General features: G+C 34.6%; 3 protein-coding genes across 3 annotated transcripts; all 3 read right to left on the bottom strand.

Moving 5' to 3' along the window:
* Positions 1-3,983: 3,983 nt before the first annotated feature.
* Positions 3,984-10,301, bottom strand: LOC111883549 (ABC transporter B family member 19). The gene is made up of 7 exons (XM_023879869.2): positions 8,945-10,301; positions 8,796-8,850; positions 8,532-8,707; positions 8,227-8,391; positions 7,526-8,138; positions 4,561-6,680; positions 3,984-4,459 (listed from the first exon to the last, which is right to left on the bottom strand). The coding sequence occupies exons 1-7, from the start codon at positions 9,896-9,898 to the stop codon at positions 4,112-4,114; spliced, it is 4,431 nt and encodes a 1,476-aa protein (XP_023735637.2). The 5' UTR covers positions 9,899-10,301; the 3' UTR covers positions 3,984-4,111.
* A 3,223-nt stretch (positions 10,302-13,524) lies between these two features.
* LOC111883544 (COP1-interacting protein 7) lies at positions 13,525-23,163 on the bottom strand. Its single transcript, XM_052770476.1, has 10 exons — positions 22,816-23,163; positions 22,407-22,494; positions 22,038-22,320; positions 21,889-21,926; positions 21,643-21,795; positions 15,389-16,805; positions 14,268-15,294; positions 14,106-14,189; positions 13,855-13,976; positions 13,525-13,688 (listed from the first exon to the last, which is right to left on the bottom strand). The coding sequence occupies exons 2-9, from the start codon at positions 22,463-22,465 to the stop codon at positions 13,912-13,914; spliced, it is 3,126 nt and encodes a 1,041-aa protein (XP_052626436.1). The 5' UTR covers positions 22,466-22,494; positions 22,816-23,163; the 3' UTR covers positions 13,525-13,688; positions 13,855-13,911.
* LOC111883545 (uncharacterized) lies at positions 18,571-21,641 on the bottom strand. The gene is made up of 2 exons (XM_023879866.3): positions 20,493-21,641; positions 18,571-20,002 (listed from the first exon to the last, which is right to left on the bottom strand). Exon 2 carries the CDS (start codon positions 19,999-20,001, stop codon positions 18,697-18,699), a length of 1,305 nt encoding a protein of 434 aa, XP_023735634.1. The 5' UTR covers position 20,002; positions 20,493-21,641; the 3' UTR covers positions 18,571-18,696.
* Positions 23,164-24,419: the final 1,256 nt, after the last annotated feature.

Below are 24,419 nucleotides of genomic sequence, written 5' to 3'. Positions count from 1 at the left end.
AAGTGCCTTAGAGGAATTTGTGCGTTGTTTAGTGGTGAGTACTCATTTGAGAACGAGTATATGTTGTTGGATCGGACGGTAGTGGACATGATTAGTTACTTAGAGGATCCGGAACGATTCTTGAGGAAGGTACAGATAGGTGTGGAGGGTAGTATTGGGCCCGTACTACTGAAAGCACATGATTCGTAATTAAATCGAGGAAAATTTTGGGGATTCTAAGGAGCTAATTCAGGATATATCGTATGGTTTTGCCCCATGATTCATTGTAATGTGTTTCCGTCGTATTTAGTTTATCGGCTATGGTCGTTCATGCTGATGATGGTTCTGGTGATTGTTTAGGCCTTAGTAGCCATGTAAGTTTAGGTTTGAATGGTGTAGAACTAGGTGAGTTAGTTGGTTTTGAGTTTTCGAGGGCCTTGCTCGAGGTAGTGCTAGTTGAGTCATGGGAATCAAGAAGGAAGCGAGTGTGATGATCGGCTCGAGGATTGCAGCTGGAGGTTGAGTAATTGGCAGATGGATTAGGATGTCACTATCCACGTTGGGGGCTGTGTTCTTCCAGCTTTTCGTGTTCGGAGGAGAGAGAGGGAGAGAGAGAGAGAGAGTAGACATGTGATTTTCAAAGTTGGGATGTAGACCCAACATGGGGCTAGATGGTTGTAGTTTTTTTTGGCAGCAAGTATGGCAGTATGGGAATACATAAGAGGATCCTTGTGGTATGGTTTCCTTGAAATGATATTAAGGGTCTGTTTTCTTTGAATATAGTCATGTCAGGTGCTAGTTGATTGTTTCAGGTGATCAGGGAACAACAACTTTTGTTGTCTCTCATGTATCCCGACTATGAGAATGATGTCTCTTGTATTTATGAATGATTATTGCGATAAATTGATGGTTGGAGATTTGTAGACGAGGTGTATGGTAGTCCATTTGTTCCTAGATAGAGAATCGGTGTTATGAATGGACATAATTATTGCGTGTCCATCTGCATGAGGTTCTTGATGTTAGAGGCGGTTATGATTGGGGTATTTCCGAGGTCTCCATTTGATATTCAAAATCCCTTTGAGTTTGTTTGGTATTTATCTGGAAGATCATCTGTATTATATTATACATTTCAAGGGTCTGGGATGTTATGTATCTGGTATAGCCGGTCTTGTTTGCAACGTCAGTTGGTGGTAGTTTGAACCCTAAGTGGGGGAGAATTAAGTATTCTGCTTGGGTTGATCGTCAGTCTGTTTGATTTTTTTGTGTTTTCAGTATAATGAGTTAGAGGAATCTATAGTTCAAGTATGCAAGGTTTTAGTTTAGGTTTATTTCTACATAAGTGAAGGAGTGCAGTCTACCAATGAAGTGCTCGTAGTTAGGAAATTTCCTCGTTACGCTTCTCAAGGATCCGCTAGAGTCCTTCAGGATTTGAAGGGATTGAAAAAAAAAAGTCAAATCAGGGGTGCAGAGCAAGTTGCCATCGAATTTATGTCTTCAAGAATGCATGGGTTGTCCTCGCAGTTGGAAGTTGTTTGGCAAGGAGCTCATTGTTGCCAGTAGTTCCTTTTAGAAACGTCAAGTATTAGGACAAGAAGAGTTTGGGCCACTTAGTTTGGGTATCGATTATTGAGAGATTGGTTAGCTCGTAGTATGTATCACTATCTATGGTTAGGGATGGGCAATTGTCAATTGTTGATCGATTGCACGAGTGAGGTTATAAGTGTATGATTAATTAAGTTTTTAAGGACATTTTTCACATTAGAATTGGCCATAAGGGTATGTAGTAGTGAAGTTTGAGGTTTACTAGTGCATTAATAGAAAATGTGAGGTTTATGGATCCAGATTGTTTGGACAATGTTGGATCGATCGCTTTTAGTGATTATCGCAGGCAACTTTAGTGTTTGGCCTTGATTTTACGTGAAGTTCGGTTATGGGGTACTGCGTCGATGGAAATGGTAATTGGGTCGATCCAACTAGGGTTCATTCATCATTATTATGGGGGATTCTGGAATCTCCCTGTGATTGAGAGTTTCTATGAGCTAGTGGGGTTTTATCATAGGACTATTTAAGTTTTGTCCAAGTTGGCCCGAAATCTTTTTCCACATTTCTTTCCCTTTGTGGGTTATTTTTTTTTTATTTTTTTCGTAATGTTAATGGTTGCACTTGTGCTAGAGAGGGGAATTGGCATTGAATGTTATGGTCAAACCGTAATAGTTAGATGAAGAATATGGACGGATATTATCACATGTAGGTACGCCGCTCAGTCCAACTATAAATCGCTCGTAGATTTATAGAAATGTAATAGAAGATTTCGAAGGGCATATGGTGAGTTTTTGCCATGTACCTAAGAACCATCAAAAGTTTGTTGCTTGGATACTCAATCGTTGTCACAAGAAAGAGTCAATATTAACAATTTCGAGGACGAAATTATTATAAATAGATGAGAGTTGTAACGCCCCGTTTTTTGTTTGTTGTTTAAAAGTGGGATATAAAATTAGATTAATTAAATAAATATAAATAAGGAATATTTAACATTTTAATTAAATAAAATGGTATTTATAAGTTTATTGTCATCTAATAAATTAGTAATTAAATAAATAAATAAATAAATAAATAAATAATAATAATAATAATACATTTAAAAATGACCTTATAAGAAACAAAAGATTCTGAGGGTCTATTTAGGGCATTTTCGAACTTCTAATGTAGAAATATTGTGTCTAACGGGCCATGAGGGATGAGGTTATGTTATATTTCTCTAAAGGCTTTTCAATACATTCTATAATGTTTTGTTTAGCTTTAAATTAAAGAAATACAAATATACATACATTCATTAGTTGATTATAGCATCATATTTTCATTTCTTCCTTCAACAACAATGTATTTTGAAAAGTCCATCTATTTATATCAATACTAGAAGGCATTATTTTGTATAATTGAACGAATACTACTATAATCCATCTCTTGCCTATTGTAGATAAATAGAATTTTCGTAGCAACATGTGGGGTGTAATACCTGATTCAATATCAAAAACCAACTTGTGGATTAACTCTCTTTTGTCGGAGACTATATGTTACTTTCATGGTTAACATAAATATTCTAAAATCTAATAATCTAGTGTAGACAACGAATTTCCAAATACATTTCACCATAATCTTTTACATATTAGACATAAAGTGAATTATGTATTAAATAAATATCATGAATGATGAGCGAGTGTATTTTCTTTAGAAATTATTCATGTGTGTTTGTAGGTAGGAATGAACATTTGGACCCGTAAACCAGACCAGACCTGACCCTTTTTTGGACCCCCGGGCTAGTTCTTGGTTCTAGGAATTAATCAAAATATTTTTTTTACCGGTCCGGTACGGTTTGTTTCGGGTAAAAACCGATTTTGGATCGGATTATTAAAAGAAAATATTTCTTTACAAATCTTTTTACTAATTATTCATTTGATGTTGACCATTGCTTACAATCTTTCTCCCATAATTTGTACAACAATTGTAACACTTTCTCATACTCCATCTCTCATTCTCATACATTGCATAAAAAGAAACAAAAGATAACCGATCGTTCCGACTTCTCTCAACCAAATTTGATTCTATTAAATCTTTAAACAAACATATCTCATTTATTTTAAGTCAGATTGAGATACGAATCTTTCCGACATATAATTTAAAGTTTGTACATAATTTTAGACTATAATTTGATTATTTTTGTGTTATATTCATTTTAATGAATTGTATAAAATCCTAAAATACGTTTTAACAAGTTATACCGTATGCATATAAAGTTGAACCAGTCCAAAACCGGAAAACCCGAAACTAGACTAGGTAAGCTTCATCCGGTCGGATCCACAGTCTATAAGATTCTCCGAATCTAGTTCGATCCAAGAACCCATCCGGTCGGTCCGAATGCTAACCCTGGTTGTGAGCTTGAAATTGGGAGGTTGGTGAATGATGGTTATTTTTTGGTAGAAGAGAAAAGAGAAGTGCACATTAACTATTAGTCTATTAATTATTCATGTAACCAGAATTTCAAAAATGGAAGAATGCATTGATCACCAAAAATTACAGTAAAAATGTTATAGTTTGTGATCATCAAGGGGATGGGGTTTCAAAATCTATAGACTTATGCAAAAGCATTTGCTTCTGTTTCAGCACGAACAAGGCTAGCATAAACACCATCATGATGTGAAGTCATAAGCCTATCATGGCTTCCATACTCCGTCAGCCTCCCTTCCTGGACCACCGCTATCACATTGGCGTCTCTGATGGTGGAGAGGCGGTGCGCCACCACGATGGTGGTCGTCCGTTTGGTAATCTTCCTAAACGCTTCTTGAACATTCTTCTCTGATTCCAAATCGAGTGCACTACTTGCTTCATCTAGTAACAATATTCTTGATTTCTTTAATATCGCCCTTGCGATTGCTAATCTTTGCTTTTGACCTCCGGATAATTGAGCCCCACTTTGACCCACCTACAATGAGGAACCCTAATTACGATTTACCAAAAACAAAATCTCGATAATCAAAATACAAATTAGGGTTTCCCAAATCGGATGATTTCTCGAATACATACCTCAGTATCGTAGCCTTCAGGGAGTCCACAGATGAAACTATGAATGTAAGCTTCTTTCGCAGCTTCTTCAATTTCTGCAAATGAAGCATTAGGGTTCCCAAATCCGATGTTTTCTTGAATCGTACCCGCAAACAATGCCGGTTCTTGACCCACCAAAGCCGTTTGAGATCGCAGCCATTTCAAATCGAGCTCCCTCAAATCAATTCCCGCCATTAAAACCTTACCTTTAATCGGATCATAAAATCTCTGTGTCAACCAAATCAAAGTAGACTTCCCGGAGCCACTACTTCCGACCACCGCCACCATGGTTCCACCTTTCACCTTCAAACTAAAATCCCTCAACACAATCACATTCGGCCTAGAAGGATATGAAAAAGTAATCGTCTTGAACTCAACATCAAACATCTTCGAGCTTTCAATCTTTCTCCCTTTCCCACGAATCAATGGAACACGACTAATAACACCAAAAACAGCCGGAATCGCTGTGGAAGCTGCTGACGTGTCCGGAGCAAGACCCGCAAGTTGACCAACTGAAAACGAGCTCAAAACAAGAATCAAGAAAATCTTGTAAACATCACCAAACGAAGTGTCACCTCGTTTCACAAGGTAAGCCCCGAACAATAAAATCACAGTATAAGCTGCATACATTGCACCCTGTGAAAACCCTAACGCCATTCCAGTTATCTGTGATCTCCTTACTGACGTTCTTTTAGGGTTTGATAAAGATTGTTCAAACGATTGGACAATCTTTTCTTGAGTTGCAAAAGTTGCAACTGTTCGAATGTTTGATACAGCCCCTGAAGCAATTCTAGTGGCTGTATCATAAGATCCATTATCCAACTTTGGTCCAATGTTGACCAATAAGGTAAAATAGCTAGCTCCAAGTGTAAAAGGAGTGAGAAGAGTCGCCATAAGAGCTAACCTCCATTGAAGATAGAAAGAAACCCCAAGTCCAACAGCAGCCGAACTCATACCCATGAATAAAACTGAATATCTATCAGCTAAAACTGACCTGAAACTTATACAATCAATCGAAAGCCTGGAAACGAGAATTCCGGTTGAATTATCGTCGGAATCAAACCACCCTGGTTCCTGTTTCAGAATGGAATGGAATAGCACATTCCGGACCCGTTTAGTGAGATTCGTTCCCGCCCAACCACAAAACCCTTGCTGACCTGTCATAGCTAGAATAATCGCGATTCCAAGCCCCACTAAAATCAAACAAAGATACCCAACATCTCTTTTCAATTTCTCAGTGTCGGGATCAAAATAGACATTTAGTGCTTGACCTAAAACCAATGGAAAGATTGACAAAATTGCCCCTGCCACCATCCCCAAAATAATCCCGATAAACAACATTCCGCCTTCCGGTTTCTGTAATTTCCATACTTCTGAAATCATATACGATCCTGATTTTTTTCCTTTTGGTTTTTCTGTTTCCACTTCGTCTATTTCATTCAACGATTGCATGTACTCTGATCTTGATATCTCCTGTACATGATTCGATTTCAAAAGATCTTGAGCACTAGTCGTTCTTTTTTGTCCCCCATTATTAGGGTTTGATGATACACCTTCAGATGCGAGGTTGATGAGAGCAAAATAAGCTCCTTTTCTCTCCATGAGTTGTTGATGATTCCCGCTTTCAATTACCGATCCATGTTCCATTACAACAATCCTATCAGCATTTCTTACAGTTGCTAGCCTATGAGCGATCACCATTGTTGTTCTATTCTTTGAAATTTTATCAATGGCTTGTTGGACAAGAGTTTCGGATTCAGGGTCAAGTGCACTTGTGGGTTCATCTAAAAGAAGGATTTTTGGGTCTTGGATCATGGCTCGAGCTAATGCAATACGTTGTTTTTGACCCCCTGAGAGCTGTGTTCCTCTATCCCCAACCTGTGTGTCGTAACCTTGGGGTAAATTTGTTATGAATTTGTGTGCGTTTGATGCAATACAAGCTGTGATTGCTTCTTTCTTTGTGGCATTTTCTTTTCCCATCATGATGTTTTCAAGAATTGTGTTTGCGAATAGAACAGGCTCTTGACCCACCATGCTCATCTGACTTCTTAGCCATTTCACTTGCAAGGTTCTTATATCGTGACCATCCAACTTCACAACACCTATGCAAATTTAAACCGTTATGAATTTGTTAAAGTAAAAGAAGTAATAATTTGTGGTTTGCAAAAAATTTCTATTGTTTTGCATCAGTTTGATTGTAGCAATTTATCATATAATGAAAACTTTCGATCTCTAGATGCCCGTTTGATTGTAACGATTTATCGTTTGATTGTAACAATTTATCATATAGTGAAAGCTTTCGTTCTCTAGATGCATGTGGTTTTTAATAATTTATCATATAGGTAAAACCATTAAGAATTCGCTAAAGTAAAAGAAGTAATAATTTGTGGTTTGTAATAATTTTATATTGAACACTCTCTTTTTCCATTTTGTGTTGGTGTGATTGTAACAATTTATCATATAGTGAAAACTTTCGTTCTCTAGATGAATGTGGTTTTTAACAATTTATCATATAGTTAAAACTGGTAAGAATTCCCTAGAGTAAAAGAAGTAATAATTTGTGGTTTGTAATAATTTTATATTGAACACTCTCTTTTTCCATTTTGTGTTGGTTTGATCGTAACAATTTATCATATAATAAAAACTTTCATTCTCTGGATGGATGCCAGTTTGATTGTAGCAATTTATAATATATTGAAAATTTTGGTTCTCTTGATGCCGGTGGTTTTTAACAATTTATCATATAGTTAAAACCGTTAAGAATTTGCTAAGGTAAAAGAATTAATAATTTGTGATTTGTAATAATTTTGTATTGAACACTGTTTATTTCCATTTTGTGTCGGTTTGATCGTAACAATTTATCATATAGTGAAAATTTTCGTTCTTTAGATGCATCATGCATGTGGTTTTTCTTTAAGGTTAAAGAGGGTAAGAGAAGAGAAGTTACCCTCGTTAGGATCATAGAACCTCTCTAAAAGAGCGAAAACGGTTGACTTCCCGGCGCCACTAGCACCAACTAATGCCAAAGTTCTTTGAGATGGAATCACCAAATTGAGGGAATTAAGAATTGGAAGAGTGGGTCGAGATGGGTAAGCAAAAGAAACATTCTTGAACTCAATCTTTCCATGTCCACCCGAAAGCCTTCTTCCCATACTAGAATACGGATCAATTGCTGGGATTCTATCAATAACTTCAAACACTCTACTAGCTGCTACAGTCCCTTGTGCAAATTGAGCATAATAAGATAATGATAAAGCTAAACCTCTTCCACCAACATTCACACCAAAGAAACAAGCAATAGCTGCTCCACCAGATAACTCATGTTTCGAAACCAAGATTGATCCATACCAAAAAGCCAATGCCCATGTTGAATAAGTAACCAAATATATAACACCAATTCCTATACCCTTTGCAAAACCGAGTTTCTTTCCAACAGGAATAGATTCTTCCAATAACATATTGTATTTATCTGTTAACTTTTGTTCAGCTACGAAAGAAAACACGGTTCTAATTGAACTTATGGTTTGTTCTGCTATGCCACCGGCTTTCTTGTAAGAGTTCTGTGAAAAATATATGAAACAAATAGTTGAAAAATGTTTAAAACTCAAATGGTGTGTCATGAATGTTGTTTTATTTATAAGTTTGTACCACTTCTTTTGTAGCTAAACCGACATAAACCGCCTTATATGCCATGCCACAAAACATTGTTAGTGGAGTAACTGCAAGAACCGCTAAAGAGACTTTCCAAGACCTTATGAATCCAACTGTGTAGCCACAAATGAAGGTACATATGTGATGTATAAAATGCGCCATCTGTATTTCAAAAACACCAACATGTTATTAGAAATGTGGAGTCATAGATTTTCTCTTCAAAAGAGCCCTTAAGGAGAAGGGAGACTCTATATATAAAAACATATAATTAAAAATGATAAATCCTTGAAAGTTGGACATGCCTTCTCCCCCATAACTTCTTGGATTTGAGCAACGTCGCTTGAGATTCCATGCATGATCTCACTGGTGCTAATTTCTGTATCAAAGAATGCAACATCTTGGCGTAGAACTGATCTTAGGTATGCGGTTCTTATTCTATGAGCTGATCTTTCCCCCACTAGTCGCCAACAAGCAATCTCTATGAATCACAAAACGTGTGTAAATAGTTTCATAAGAAAACTATAAATCACATATGCATGCATGCTTATAAAATGTCAAAAGCTTACGTAAGTATGCTCCAATCACCACTAGTCCAGACAACGCCACCATAAATAAACATATCTGAAGTTATATGATTAAAAACAGAAATTAGCTAGATGAATAATGAATTCATATGAATAAATTAGCATAACATGCAAGAGAACGATTTTATTACCCTTTTGACGTCTTTCATCATCTGGTCATTGTCATCGTCTAAAGCAATTTTGTTGACAAACTTTCCAAAAAGAAAGGAATACCAAGGTAAAGATCCTCCATTGACCAAAGCACCCAAACTTCCTATTATCACAAGAAAAATATCGAGTTTTGTTGAATACTTAAACAACCCAAAAACCCCAATCGGTTTTGGTGCTACATGTTCATCTTCATCATCATCATCCTCATCATCATCATCTTCATCAAACTCGTCAATATAACTCTTACTAGGACTCGAAAGCTTTTGACTATCTTCACCATAACCATAACTCTTTCTAGGACTCGACAGTTTTGGACTGAGCCCATTTTCTAAACGACCTTTTGTTCTTTCTGTATTAGTAGTAACCATGTCTGCGAAAGTAGCAGTCTTGCTGAGAGTAGGATTGTTTTTGTTAGGGTTACCTTTCCCAACATAGCTTTGGAGTTCAATCCTACCTGGCAAGCGGCTGTGACCGGAATAATGTTCATACGACGGATTTGTAAAGCTACGAAAGTTGCCACCACCACCACCGCCAGCGCCGCCGCCTGCAGCGGCGTTACGGGAAAGGAAGTAGTCATTTGCTGACCGGCGAAATACACGGCTGCCAGGGGTAGATGCGACGGAGTACTGGGTGGGTTCAGCCCAGGGGGTTAAGGCGGCGCCAAGGTTGCTGCCGCGGTTGTCGTGGAAGCCGGTGGGTTCATACTGCCACGAGAGTTCAGCTTGCCATGACTTGTCGGTGTCTGAGGCGAAAGGGGTGGTGGGTGGGACACGTGTACCTCGGGTTCTACGTGAAGCAGGAAGGTGTGGAGAGGTGTGAGAGCTGGAAAATGAGAAGGCTGGTGATTGGTGGGGTTGAGCTGGAGTTGTGTGGCGAGGCCGGCGGCGGCGGTTGTCAGTGGCGGATAAGTCCATCTCGAAAGAGGATTCAGCCATGGAAGAAAGAGGTGGATGACATGCAGAATGTGAGAGTGATTTTGAGTAGAAAATTAATCAAAATATGAAAGAGAAGCTATGTTTTCTCCGCGATAATAGTTGTTTTTTGTAACATTGTAGAAAGCTCAAGTGTGCATTGTGTTTGCCAATGTTACGTTGTTGAATGTATTTGTTTTTATATTTGGCGCATCTCATGTTTTTTCACTAATTATATATCTATAGTACTAGTTAATTTTAATAGATTTAAGTAGTAAATGACGAAATAACAGAATATTTATCATGGATCACGTTTGGATTTTCGTATCAGAGTTTCTACCATATTTAAATCAATAATTTGGTAATTTTTGTTTAAGGAAACAAAATATGTATATCTTCAAACAATTTAGATATGATACAATTGTTTTTTTTTTTTTTTTTTTTTTTTTTTTTTTTTTTTTTTTTTAATTTTACTGTTTTTGATAATTGTTTATTAATTTTTAAATTAGTTGATTAATTAATAACTACAACTATACAGAATTCTTATAAAGTGCTGAGGTAAAGGTCACTTGTTAGATTTATGGATTAGTATTAAAAAAGAGAAAAAAAAACTTTTAATTTGTGTTTTTTTCCAAATAAAAAAATAATAAATCATGTTTATTTTAGAAACACTTTTACATTTTTTTAATTTCAAAGAAACTCTTACAGTTGTGTGTGGAGCAACTTTTTCGTTTTACTTCATGATATCTTTTTTGTTGATATTTATGGAGTTACTGATGGGTTTTTCAACATTACAAACTAAAGAAAATATTTGATTTTCTTTGAAACAAAGAGAAATTGTGATATGTTAAATTTTTGGTGGCAAAATGCATATAAAAATTTAATTGTTGGATGCTATAAAATTTTAACATGTGAAAAATGATTCTTACTAACTTGACATCTTAGATTGTTTTCGTAATCAAACAAAAAATAAAGCTTTTGAACTCCAATCCATATTTATAATCTAATTTAAATAGTCATGGTTTTCCCGTTAAAAACATTTTAAATCTTAAAAGTGATTTGATCCATAATAATTTCATTATATTCATTTGAGATTCGTTTTTTTCATCAATACTCGTATTGGCAATAATAACAGAGGTAACATATTTCTTAGTTAATGAATTATTACTCAATTTCAAGTTAACATGTAACACATCATTTTACCGTTCCGTAGGATTCAATACAAATCATTGTTTATAAAATTCAAAATAGAAATATATTACTCTTTAGCCCAAGTAATCGTCATAAATATGTAGGAAACGTCGATACGATTTCCATAGATATATATAACCTTAGATTCGATTTCGTATGAAGAAGTTATGTTTCTTCGAAGTTTCGCGGTTAAACCGACGCGACTCTACGTATCGTAAAAAATAAATTTTTGATAAATCACTTTTTAACGTAAGCGATCTAAATGAAAGTCATAATAGTCGTTAAACCGAGAGCGTGCATATAGAGAACTTCCAAATTCGACTACATATGGAATATATATGATTTTTTGAAGTTTTTGTGATAATATAAACGAGAGTAGAAGATATCATCAATAGGAGTCCGTCGATATAAAGAACATCAAGAACGAAGTTCGTATGTAGGAGTTATGACTTCTGCAGCGATCTCTAAACAGTCTAAGCCTATCAAAAATATAAAATTTTGATAGAGTGAGAATTAGTTGTTGGAACCTAAAAGAAAAGTGTAGATCTTGTCGAGAGATTTCCATCAATATAAAGAATGTCAAAAACGAAGCTCGTATGAAGAAGTTACACCATTTTGGAAATTTGGAAAATCGCACGGTCGAAGTGTGCGGCGTGCATGATGACGTGGCACCACGAGAGAGCACCACGTGTCATGATGATGTACCACCACGATAGAGATGTCTAGAATGGTTATTTTGGCTTTTTTGTTGGATTTCAGAAAGGCTATACGTTGAAATGGTCATTGCCTCCAAACTGTCCGAGCTGGCTTATCCTCATTTTATAGAACTCTCAGTATTCATTCGGATTAGTGAAAGATCTAGTTTTCATTACCAGATTGTCATAGAGATTAATAAGATAAAATATTATAGATTACTGCTCGTTCGGTGTGTTATCCGTGAGTTGGATCGCCAGTAGAATCACTTAGCTAACTGTTAATCTTCTAAATCATTGTCAAGTTGAGTTCATCTCACTATATTATGTATTCCAATATATATCCATGTATGTTAGGATATAGTAGCCAACAGAGTAGAGACCATAGTGTAGTCTTGTTAGGCTGTTGGTTGTAATGTTAATTGTGTATCTGATCGGTTAAGGGCTGAGGCATTCTCGCTTCGTGCGGAAGGCCAAGATGCAGGTGGACTAGCTTTATGCTAAAGGTTAATGGTGAGTTGATGACAATGGAAACTTAAGCGATTGTGAGCCTAAATAATCGCAATAGCAACTTAAGTGATTGTGAGCCAGATAGCGGCAATAGCAACTTAAGCGGTTGTGAGCCTAGATACTCGATGTATGCATGCATATGTATTGTGATATTTGATATTTTTGGGGAACTCATTAAGTGAACAGTTGTACAGGGCTATATATATATATATATATATATATATATATATATATATATATATATATATATATATATATATATATATATATATATATATATATTATCACAAATATACGAAATCAAAAATATTTTGGGACTGTCAATCCAGAAGTAGATTAATAAAAAAACTCGGGGAACTCATCGATTCATCTAGTATTTAAATATATAATTCATTTATCAATTTATTAGATTGAAACCTTCTCACGATCAAAATTGGATAGATCCAATGTCACATTCAGTAAAGATTTATGACACATGTATCGGGTGTACGCAATGTGTCCGAGCCTGTCCCACAGATGTATTAGAAATGATACCTTGGAATGGATGTAAAGCCAAACAAATAGCTTCTGCTCCAAGCGCAGAGGATTGTGTTGGTTGTAAGAGATGTGGCCTTGAGTCCAAACTTGTCTTGCAGACGCTAAATACTTGATTTTTTTTTTAAATATTAGTCAACAATTAAAAATGATTAATCAAAGTTTTCTTTTTCTCTAATTTTGAAAAGTCCGAAAGAAATTACAAATATTTGGAAGAAAAAATATTCTAAAATGGACACAGCGTTTTCTAGAGATGGACAATTTTTTGGATGTTATCTCTTCAACATCTCAACGTATCTTAATAAAACTTTTTCTGCTTTTTTAAATAATTGTGAAGTTGATATGAAATTAATATGTATAATAAATAAGAAATTAAAAATTAAAATGCGACCTATATTACTTTAATCTTGAAAATGTATTAACTTAAGTTTTAAGATTATTTTTATATCTCATTTAAATTTGTTAGACACCATTTAAAATTAGCTATACATAATAATAATTGTATATAGAACTATACTCAAGATATCCAACACTTTAAAGTACCAAATCCAAAGGATTGAAACAAAGATGATTATAATATTGTATTTGTATTGTAGCCATTTGTTTTACTAAACCGAACAAAGATTCATCTTTCCAATCATGATTATGACTCGAAAACAAAGAAACTAACAAAAATCCAACACGCAAATGCAATGATACTTGTGCAAACGAAGAATATCCAAATCAACAAAATTCCACCAATTTTGGATTTCTTCTTGCTCATCAAATAGAATACGCCACAAAATCCCATTCAAATCCACCAAGATATACATAATAATGATGATGTAGATATTTTATATAAATGATGAACTCCATCAACCATTTTGTATTTATATATATATATATATATATATATATATATATATATATATATATATATATATATATATATATATATATATATATATATATATCTATATATATATATATATATATATATATATATATATATATATATATATATATATATATATATATATATATATATATATATATATATATATATATATATATGTACCTATGAATACGATCAAATGTTTTATACCTTCATAAATCATACCACCAATCAACTCATCTTGGTTTTGATTCGCTTCCCTTGCTTCGGAATGTTGACAAAGAAAAGAATGATCGAGGAGCTGTTCAATTTCACCAAGAAAATGGTTTCTTTACGATTATTAATAAAAAAAATGGAATGACATATTAATAATTATAAATTACTTTTATTTTTATAATCTTCACTAAAAAGACCCATAAAAAAAAAGTACCTTTAATGGAGCTTCCAGACAGATGATGCTCCCTCAACCGGAAGTTTGCCGGAGGTGCTGGGATCGAACTCTGCAATGTATGCACTGAAATTTTGAAAAGAAAAAAAAATGTCATTTAATTTATATTTATTTTTAAATTAAAAAAATAAAAAAGTAGGTTACCTTGATCAGCATAATAATCGGTCAAATCATGTTCATATCCCATTCGTGATTTCCTCAAATCATCTGAAGATCGATTTGCAAGATCTCTTCCGTCTTCAATGTCATCATCTCCCTCAGAAGTTGTAGCAGAGATATAATCAGGCAAACTTTCATTATACCTATTTTGACTTTGACTTTGACTTTTCCTTCCAAATTTTAACAACCGTTTAAATCCTTTGGTCATATCCTTTTTATTAGATCCGGATGAATTGGGAACAACAACAAGACTAGGTTTTTGAGTAATCCCCCATTTCTTCCTCATTCTTGCCACGTCAGCTGTTGTTTCATTTGAATTAAACCCTGGACTCCTCATACTCACAGGCGAATAATCCACATCAGAAAACGGGTAATTGGATCGAGAATTCCATGACACTGGGCTTTCATCTGGAGGACTCACTGTAGCAGCAGCAGCTGGTATTATATCAGAAATGTTTTCCATTTTTGAGCTGTTTTCAATTTCGATTTCATCTCCGTTTTCTGATTCTGAATTAATCAATGTTTCCGATTCAACACTCATTCTTGACTCAATTTCTTCTTCTTTTTCTTGCATTGTATTATCATCAAACTCCTCATCTTCATCATCAACATCAACTGTTTCAATCACATTTACCTCTTCATTCATAGGTTGAGACACCACCATTGAAGCTTTCATTTTAGCAGCAACACTTCCAGAACCAGGTCCTATACCCGTGTTCTTTCTCAGAAACCGCTTTGCTGGCTTCTCTTCTTTGACAGGTGGCGTCTCCTCATTGGCACTGCCACTTCTGCTACGTGTATAGTTTCTCATCTGAGATCGACCTCCCACTTTTCCAGAATAATAAGGCTTTGTATTTTCTTTCCTTAAATCAGAAAAATTAGGGACGGATTGTGCAACAACATTATCACTTTGTCCCCTTCTTCTCCCAGAACTCGACCCCAATTTGGTGCCTGATCGTGGAATTGAAGCAGGTAATGCTTTTTTATTACTTTGTTGCCCGAAATCTAATGGCTGCCATTAAGGTTTTATAAAGTATAAACAATATAAGAAGATGATATTATAATTTATAAGGAGAGTGAAGATGATGATGACGATATGTTGATACCTCGTCTCTTTTTGAAGATGAAGGTGTGTTAAATGATCTGACCCTTTCTGCACGTTTTTGAGCGCTTGAATTCTGTCTATCTGAAGACCATGAAAGTTTTGCTTTCATTTCGGTGTTATTACGTTCAAGCGTAACATGCATGGCTTTCATTTTAGCTTCTTTAGAATCCCATGATTCCTTTAGTCTTGCGTCTCTTTTCTTCATGTAACTATCGTATAGCTTTCCTCTAGAATCATCAGGAATTTCAACTTCTGTCTCTGGAATCGGAATTTCGGATTCCGTTTCCGATCTTAATTGGGGTTCAGGGGTAGGAGTAGGAACAGGAACAGGATCTGCGGCGACCTGCTTTCTGATTTGACGATTACCAGCGCTAGTTTGATCTCCGGGAACTCTAAGCTTATGCTCTGCAAAAAGCTTTTCGAGTTCATTTGCTTTCAATTTAAGTTCGTCGTTGAGTTCTTGATTCCCTTTCATGTTTCTCGATCCAGATCCCGATCCCCCATGGAAATATTTACCAGAAGGTGGTGGTGTATTGTATCCTGAATCTAATGGCGTCTTCTTCGGATGAGTACTTAACATCATCGTTCCTGAATCTAGCTCAGATGAAGGATTGGGTTTACTTGTTAGATCGGATTTGTGAAATCGTTCATGAAAGGAATTGATTTGGGAATTAGTCAAGGAATCGTCATCGTCGGATTTGGTTAATGATGTCCACGACGGAGTTTTTTCCAAAGTGGAAATCGGCTGATTTGATGTTGACCCCAAGGATTCTTCAGATTTGACCGAAGAAGAAACGGTCAACTGTACGATGATGGAATTTGTTTGATCTTTTGGGACCTCAGTTTTAATGGAAGTCGGTGTATCTTTATAATCTTCCTTTTCCTTCTTCTCGTTGTCGCCACTCCATCTTTTCAAAACAGGCGAAGGAGAAGATGAAGAATGTGAAACGTCAGAAGAGAGCCGACGAAGCTCCGGTTTGATGCCAACGCCACTTCCGGCGGCGGAACCGGAACCCGAACCCGAACCCACCTCTTTCTGTTTGTTCTCGAAAAGATTAATACGGTCTTGTACGCTGAGCCGCCTAGAAGACGACGCCGTCTGAGTGGCTGTCTGACTCTGCACAGGTACCGATGCGCCACCACCTTCTTCCGCTTTCACAAAACCAGAGTCGTACTCTGCATGAGCGCCACCACCTCTTAAAGGAAAGCTGGCGGAGGAGGAGAGGAATTTGGGTGGCTGGGGAGTGGTTGATGAAGGTTGTTCAGCGGTGGTGGTTGGTAGATCATCTTCGAGAGACATGTCGTCGGAGGTGTAAGATGACCGGATTGCTTGATCTCCGACGTCGGACTTCCATGATTGATTGTTGACCAACTCCGGCCTTCTGTCGTAGAGTGAAATGTATTGAGAACAAGCTTCGCTGCATCAAATTTGGAAAAAATTTAAACCTCACGACGAAAAGAATTGAAAAAAACACTGCAACTGCCAGTAGCTGTCAGAAAAATTTCCAGTTCTACGTGTGATGTGTTTTTTTTTTTTTTTCATTAAATATTTTTTTATTAAAATAAATATTGTAAAAAGTTGAAATAGCTAGAATTTTTTAATAAAAAGGTAAAAGGCAAAATTATTGAATATACTATAGAAAAAAGGACTTGGTTGTCTTGAATTTTATTTGTATTTAGTTATGATTTAAGGATAAACAAGAGAAATTTCAACCTTTTCAAGCGTCAAGAATAAAAAAAGCATATTTTTTTGAAAAGGAATGAGTACCAAATTGCTAATGAAGGAGTGTTAAAAATTTGCTTTCAAGAAAAAGAAATGATAAACAACAAACGCAAAGAAGAATCTTTCTTCATTATGTTATGTCACATTTTTTTAATATGAAACGACAAAATGGTACAACAATATTTTCTTTTAAGGGAAAATGAGAACTCATATGATTGATTATACATCAAAAATATTACAAAGGAAGCGATTTAAAATGAATACAAGTTTCTGTAATCTTTATTATAAGCTTATTGGTAAGATATTGACTGTTATTGACAACATATACAACCTATAATTAATTTTAAGATCTAAAAACTAAAAATTGCCTTGATTAATCTTATTAAATTAAAATGAAATAATATATTTAACCGGTTTGAAGACAAATGATCCGTGAGGGGCGGAATGCAGAAACATACATAATGCACGTGGCCGGTCCACGGCCCACCAGTGTTTTCACCAACTAAGGATCCGATGCCCCGGTTCACGGTTCTTATAAACAAAATTTACACTGAAATATTTATTAATTTATTAATAAGAATAAAATAATCCAGCTCAAAACTAGAGTTATTAATTTAAAATCGTAGTCATTAACGATCAAAAACAAAAATAGGATTAAAAAAGTAAGAACTTTGAAAAAAATTATGCATTTCGTAGGCAGCCCAATATGGAAATTTTACCCTTTTTGGGGGAGTATCATTTTTCAAATATTTTTAATATGGTAGTTATCTTTATTGGTTTACTTTAGTGCAATAAATCTAAATAAATATTTTGATTAGATGAACCAGGGAGAAAAGTTAACTAAACAAAAGTTGTTTATCACAAAAAATGTGATGTTCGATGATATGAAGGTTGATAAAATTGATCATATGTTAAACATTTAATATAAACAAGATCAAAGAATTTTATGAACCAAGTCAATAATAATATAATATCAACCCAAATTTAATTACAATAATACTCCCTCCGTCCCGATATAATAGTCCATCTTTCTATTTTTATTTGTCCCAATATAATTGCCTATTTCTAAAATTAAGTGTCACTTTTACCAAAATACCCTTAAAAGTTATTTTTCATGATTACTTTTTCTGTGAAAACTAATGTACTAAAAGCCACTTTTTTCTTTTTGGTTTTTTACCAACGTATTCCAACGTATTCTAATTAATGAAAGTATCTTTTTCTTTTTTTCCTTTAACCAATCAAAATGCTTTTTGGTTTTTTTTTCCTGTACGATTGGTTTTCTCTATTTTTTTAATTTTTTGTTTTTTGTTTTTTTGTAGGTTCTCATACAATCACAATAAAAATAAAGAATAATGACATAAAACAAAAATGTCACTTAGGCATATCCAATGTTACTTTTTTTTCCTCTGTGTTATCGCATATCCATTTTTTTTGTCTTGAAAATTATTCCACATCCACAATATCAAACTAATTTCATGACATAAAATAAAAAAGAATTAACACAAAATACATTACACTATCAAAAATACCAATAAAAAAATATTTTTTTCTCACTATTTTGATCACAATACATGTTTCAAAAATAACTAGGAAGCCAAATGCAATAAAGCCTCATTTATCAAATTTTCATCACATCCAATTCGAAGTGGTAAGTTTCCTTCTCGTTCCAACCTATTTTTACCAATATGTGGTATTTGATAGTTGTTGCCACCTTGAACCTTTATGATTTCCCTCATACACGTTTGTAGAGTTAAAAATACATTGTTAAGTTGTTGAGATTGCATTTTTTCAAAAGCCGTTTGAACCGCATGAACCAATTCATCAATTGTACCTAAAGCCTCTTGTTCTTGAAGTGATTGGATTGCTCGAAAGAATCCAAGGTCTAAAACATTTAAATCCGGACTATTAGAGGGCTGAAAATTAAGTCGGATATCAAACCCATCTTGAGATGCCGCTTCAAGAAACTCGTTATCATTGACATCAATATGGGGCTTGGCATTGTCTTGTTGGATAAATATGGGACCGACATGACTTCGAGGCCATTTAGCTCTAATATCCGGCAAAACTTTTTCTATCAACCATGACCTTGTTACTTCTTTAGTCACGGATAAAATAGGCTTTGTCTCCAACGTTCCCGCTACACGGTTTTTACTTGAACGTTTAGCGGGTTCTAATCTTGTAAACGGGTAGATACCAATTTTTCCCGAAAAAACTTCATTACCGGATGCATCAAATCTTGGCCTTGCCACAGCCGCTAGAAACATAACCTTTGTGATAAATTTTTTGCTTTGACACGTTCTTAATGGTTCATCCTCGCCGGGAACAAGGTAGTAACGTCTTGATGGTTTTGACATGTAAAACCATTTTTCATCAATGTGGATAACATTAAACATATCATGAAATGTGGGAATATTACTTGATAATGACCGGCTAATTTTAGATAAACAAAATTCTAATCTTGCCCTCTTATTCTCATGAGTAAGAGTTGGTTTGATGGCATTTGTGTGTGGTCGAAGTGCACCTTCCTTGATTCTTCTATGCATAGTAGATTTAGAAACATTTAACAAATTTGCAAGAGACCGTATATTAGATCGACGACGTAATGGAATATCTAAAACTTGATTAAAATCAACTTGTACCCTTTTTCGTCCAACAACCTTCGCCATATTAGAAGATAAAACAACCGGTAGTCCATGATTAATTTGAAATTTAGCCTGATGCCAAATGCGACTAACAGTCCGATTTGATACCGAGAATTGTGAAGCTACATCACTTATGGCACCCCTTTGTAACTCTCCAGAAAAACTTGCTTGCAATAAGGCTTCATATATAGCGTGACGTTGTTCAACAGTAGTATTCTTTTTAGTGTGTGTAATATCCATATGATCCATACTGTAGCACGTAAAAAAACAGCAACAACATCAAATTTGTAAGTTTTGCAATAAAAAAACAGCAATATTATCAATATTGGTGAGAAGTTCTAGTTGTAAACATAACATAAAGCAAAATAGTAGCAACATCAAATTTGTAAATAAATTAGTTTTTTTACGGTTAGAAAAATGCAAAATTTATTGTTTTGTTGTTTAAATCACACAGTGGAATCACTTGCTTCTATCTAACATCCACCAACAAAAACAAATTAATAAAAATAAGCAAATTAACCATCCTTATAATCCATTGTAAAGAGGCATTTGTCTGTATAAAGTGGCAAATTAAACAGATGAAAACGAAAACATACAAATGATCAATCGTTTTTTATTTTCCAATTTTTTACTATCAAATAGATTAGGATTGGGAACTTGTGGATGAAAAATAGAAGAAGAATGAAAGCAGATAGCAGGAAAAAGAAAATCGAGTGTAGACAACATGAACAAACACAAACCTTAGCTGTCTGGTCGAGGCTCTCCGATGTTGTTGTGGGTTGCGGTGATATCCGGTCGGCGGCTCCGGCGGCTTCACAAGGGAGAAGACGGCTAACGACGAACTGTGGAGGGGTGGCCTGAGGATGGAACGATTGACATGAGCAATAATAAAGGCATATCTAAACCAAAAAAAAAAATTGATTGTTCACTTTTAGAGACATAGAGAAAGATACGGTGGTGGAGTATTTGTTGAGAGAGAAAGAGAGACATAGAAAGAAATAGATAAGGTTGGATGGATTCTCTGTTTAAAAAGATACGTATCTTGAAATCAAACTAATCCATAAATTGGCTCCATGTTTATTTTCAATAAAAATACTTGGCTCCAAAATTAGTGGGAATAATTTTGTTTAACAATTTATGATGAAAAAAATGGAGGGAATAAATTTTGCTGAATGTTTTAACTAAAAAGTGAAAGGAAATTGGTGGGAAAAAATTGGCTCCAAGTTTTAGATGAAAGGGTAAATTTGTCATTTTATTCAATAAAGTTGCTCATAATTACTTTTTCCTTAATATATGTGTTTTTTGTCTGTGGACTATTATTTCGGGACGGAGGGAGTAATAACTAGCAAATAGATCATCTTATCTCAAAAAATTCCAAAAAGAAAACCTTGTAGCGTATACCCAAAAAAGCAAAGTGTTGTTAGCATCTAGAGCAAAAAATGCGAAAGTAGCAATGCCCAGAAAATATGATTAATTAATTCAAAAGCTTAAAGTTAGACTTTATTGCCACCCACTCATATCCCAAAAAAACGAACCTTATTTTTGAACTTATAAGTTAGTTGTTTAACCCTTTCACATGTTAAAAACCATTATTGTTCTAAAAAATACTTATCTTCATGAGTATTTTATGAACAAAACGTTCCATTTACTTACCTTTATATGACATTAACACTTTAGATTATAAAATTTGAAAATTTGAGTAGTCAAGTCTCACATATGTGTCAAGACACATTCTCATTCACCTTTTTATATATGTGAGAGTCTCTTCTCTCTTCTCAAATCTTTTTTTGAAAGAAAATCATGGGAGATGGGACCCAACCTATCTAACATGGTATCAGAGCAAGTATCTTAACAACCTTCCAAAAGCAATGGAATGTGAAGAGTTCTTACTTTAAACGAGCGGCACCAAACCTCTCTGCAAACAATTGAAGGTCAACTACCGATTTATGGTCAAACCCAGCTGCCCCTGCCCGCCCACAAGCCGTCGCCAAATCCTGCTTTACAGTCGCCAGCCTTTCATCAATTGCCCTTAAAAGTTCTTTCCTATAATAAAACAATATAACAAATGTAAATTATTTTTCAATTTTTTTTCTATTTAAAAAAAAATAAAAAAAGTGAAGGAAGAGAGTTGTTCACTTTGTTGCATCCGCCCCTGTTCCTAAGCTTGATGATCCCTGCAATTATTTACGAAAACTTACAATAAGAAAAAGAAAGTCAGAAATCACATTCCATTCCGGTGTAATGCTCAATTCCATTCCCTCCTCGCATACAAAAGAATTACATACCTGGGAATATATTTTACGAGCAGCTTCAAGTTGAGACATTTCAACATCAAAGGTGCTCACTAGTTCTAAAACCTCGGGTGTACTAACAAAACGAACAAATCTCTCCAATGTTCCTTTTGTGAACCATGTTTCAAACTTTTTTTGATTATCAACTTCAAGTTTTATAGATTGAAATGACAATGCAACTTGTTCTTCAGCGACCTTCAAGTGACTCACAAATGGCTTCACTAAACCTGATGCAATCCTTTCGGTGTTTCCACCACTAGACACATATAGTTCACATCTATATGAAAAAGTAAACAAAAAAAAGTAAGTGAATGAGGATTTAGAGCTACCAATTGAAATGAAATAGGTCAATAAAGAGCTTACTTTGATCGTTTTGGTGAGAGATGGAATGCTGCATAATCAAGAGGAGTGGTGGATTTCATCGTTCAAATCATATCATAGGATCAATTAACTGTAAATTTCACATCCATTCAGCGAATTATTAAGTCGTATAACGAACTGATGTTACCGATTTTTACTAATTGAACTCGTAAGTGGACTATTTCACCAAACACATACTAAAAGAGGCAAGGGAATTGAAATTCAGAAGTTACACGGATCCGATTCTACGTATTGAAATGCTAAATCAATCAGTTGTAAAGCGAGAATTGGCATAATCGTACGAAGAAGAAGAAGAGGAGGAAAAGTGGATGAATAAAATAAAGATTACAACTAAAAACCCTAACAAAATTCAAATGCCAGAACAAGAAATTGAGCAAAAAATCGAACGTACCTTGATAATTGCAATGTTGGGATCTTGAATTGCCACAACCGATCTTCGATTGCGTTTCAAATACGGACCAACATTGTCGTTTCCCGTTTGAGTATTCAAAGAAATGAAAACTGAATTTTTCTTTCTTTCAGGGTTTAACTGAAGAAAGACGGAAACCATACTAAGTTAGTAGATTGTGTTCGGTTTAACTGCTCTTGGATCACAGTTATCATTCTCTCTCTCTCTCTCCCTCTAAGAATCATGGCATGAGAAAACAGTAGAGAAAGAGAGAAAAATGGTTAGAATGATTTGGGTGTTCTTGTTGTTGGTGAGTCAAAGATAATTTTAATCAGTAATGGAATAACTGGGGTCGACGGAGACAATGGAAAGGAACAATAGTTGACTCTTGCTTCCTAATTCGTGGGTTTCATAATCAATTTTATTGCATCATGCATCTAACATTATAATTTGAAAAAATACAATCAAATCATGGTCTATGACTATCTAAAAAAATAGCCAATTTTTTTTTTAAATCTCTAATAATTTAAGTTGCTCAACATTTGTTAATATCCAGTTGGGTTGTAATTTTTTTTAGACTTTTGTAAGTCATCAACTGCGAAAATCTTTGTGAATTTTGAAAATCTACATAGCTGCAATTTTCTTTGTTTTTTTGGTTTTCGTGGTCAGCTTCTGTGAAGATTTTTTTTTTGAGCTTTTTGCTAGTTACGTTATGATTTGAAAAACTCAAATGGTATGGTTATTGTTATGAAATTCGTATGCAAAAGTTATCAGTTTTTTTCATTATTTTGAAACTAAAGATGTATGACTTTCAACAAATATGTATTTTGAAACTTTTAAATTGGTAGTGTGATATGTATTTTGAAACTAAAAATGTATAACTTCCCTGGCATTCAAATAGGTAGCCTTGTTACAAAAATATAATTGAAAAAAAAAAATCAACTCAAACAAAAAGAGTTATTAAGGGTTAAATTTGGGTCATTTTTAATATTTTTACCGATTAGCATATATTGGTGCTAAAAATATATAACTTCCACACATCCAAATTTGAAGTGTAACATTTCAATCCATATCACTTATTGAAAAATTGAAAAAAAAAAAAAAAAAAAAAAAAAAAAAAAGCTTGAGTAAGGTTCGCATGAAAAAGTTATGAATATTCGAATTTAATAAAAAAAAATAAGGTTTTCATAAGTGGCCACAGGCAAAAATCATGTATATTTTTGGTATTTTAAGCTACTTTTTGAAGAAAAAAAACTTTGGGTAATTAGTTAGTGTAGTTATTTTCTCAAAGGCATGTTTAGTTAGCAAGAAAAGAATAAACAATTGTTTTTATGTTATGTGTGTTGGTACTTAGGGGGGGGGGGGGACTAAGCTTTGACTTATACTTTTAGTTTATTGTTTCAGGGACTTTAGATGACCGTGCACATCCTTCGGTTTTATGTTATTGGATTTTGGGATACTCTGATTACTAAAATACACTTTTGAAACAATGGTTTTGGGTTATTTTTGAAAAGTTAAAATTTGTTGAGATTTTTGGGATGTTACAAGTTGGTATCATAGCCTTGGTTTGAGAGAATTAGAGGAGCATTCGTGTGAATCCATACTCA

Source organism: Lactuca sativa, chromosome 4, assembly GCF_002870075.4.
Source record: "Lactuca sativa cultivar Salinas chromosome 4, Lsat_Salinas_v11, whole genome shotgun sequence".
In the NCBI taxonomy this organism is placed as follows: domain Eukaryota; kingdom Viridiplantae; phylum Streptophyta; class Magnoliopsida; order Asterales; family Asteraceae; genus Lactuca; species Lactuca sativa.
Note: the sequence above shows the minus strand (reverse complement) of the source record. Positions and strands in the feature narration are given on the sequence as shown.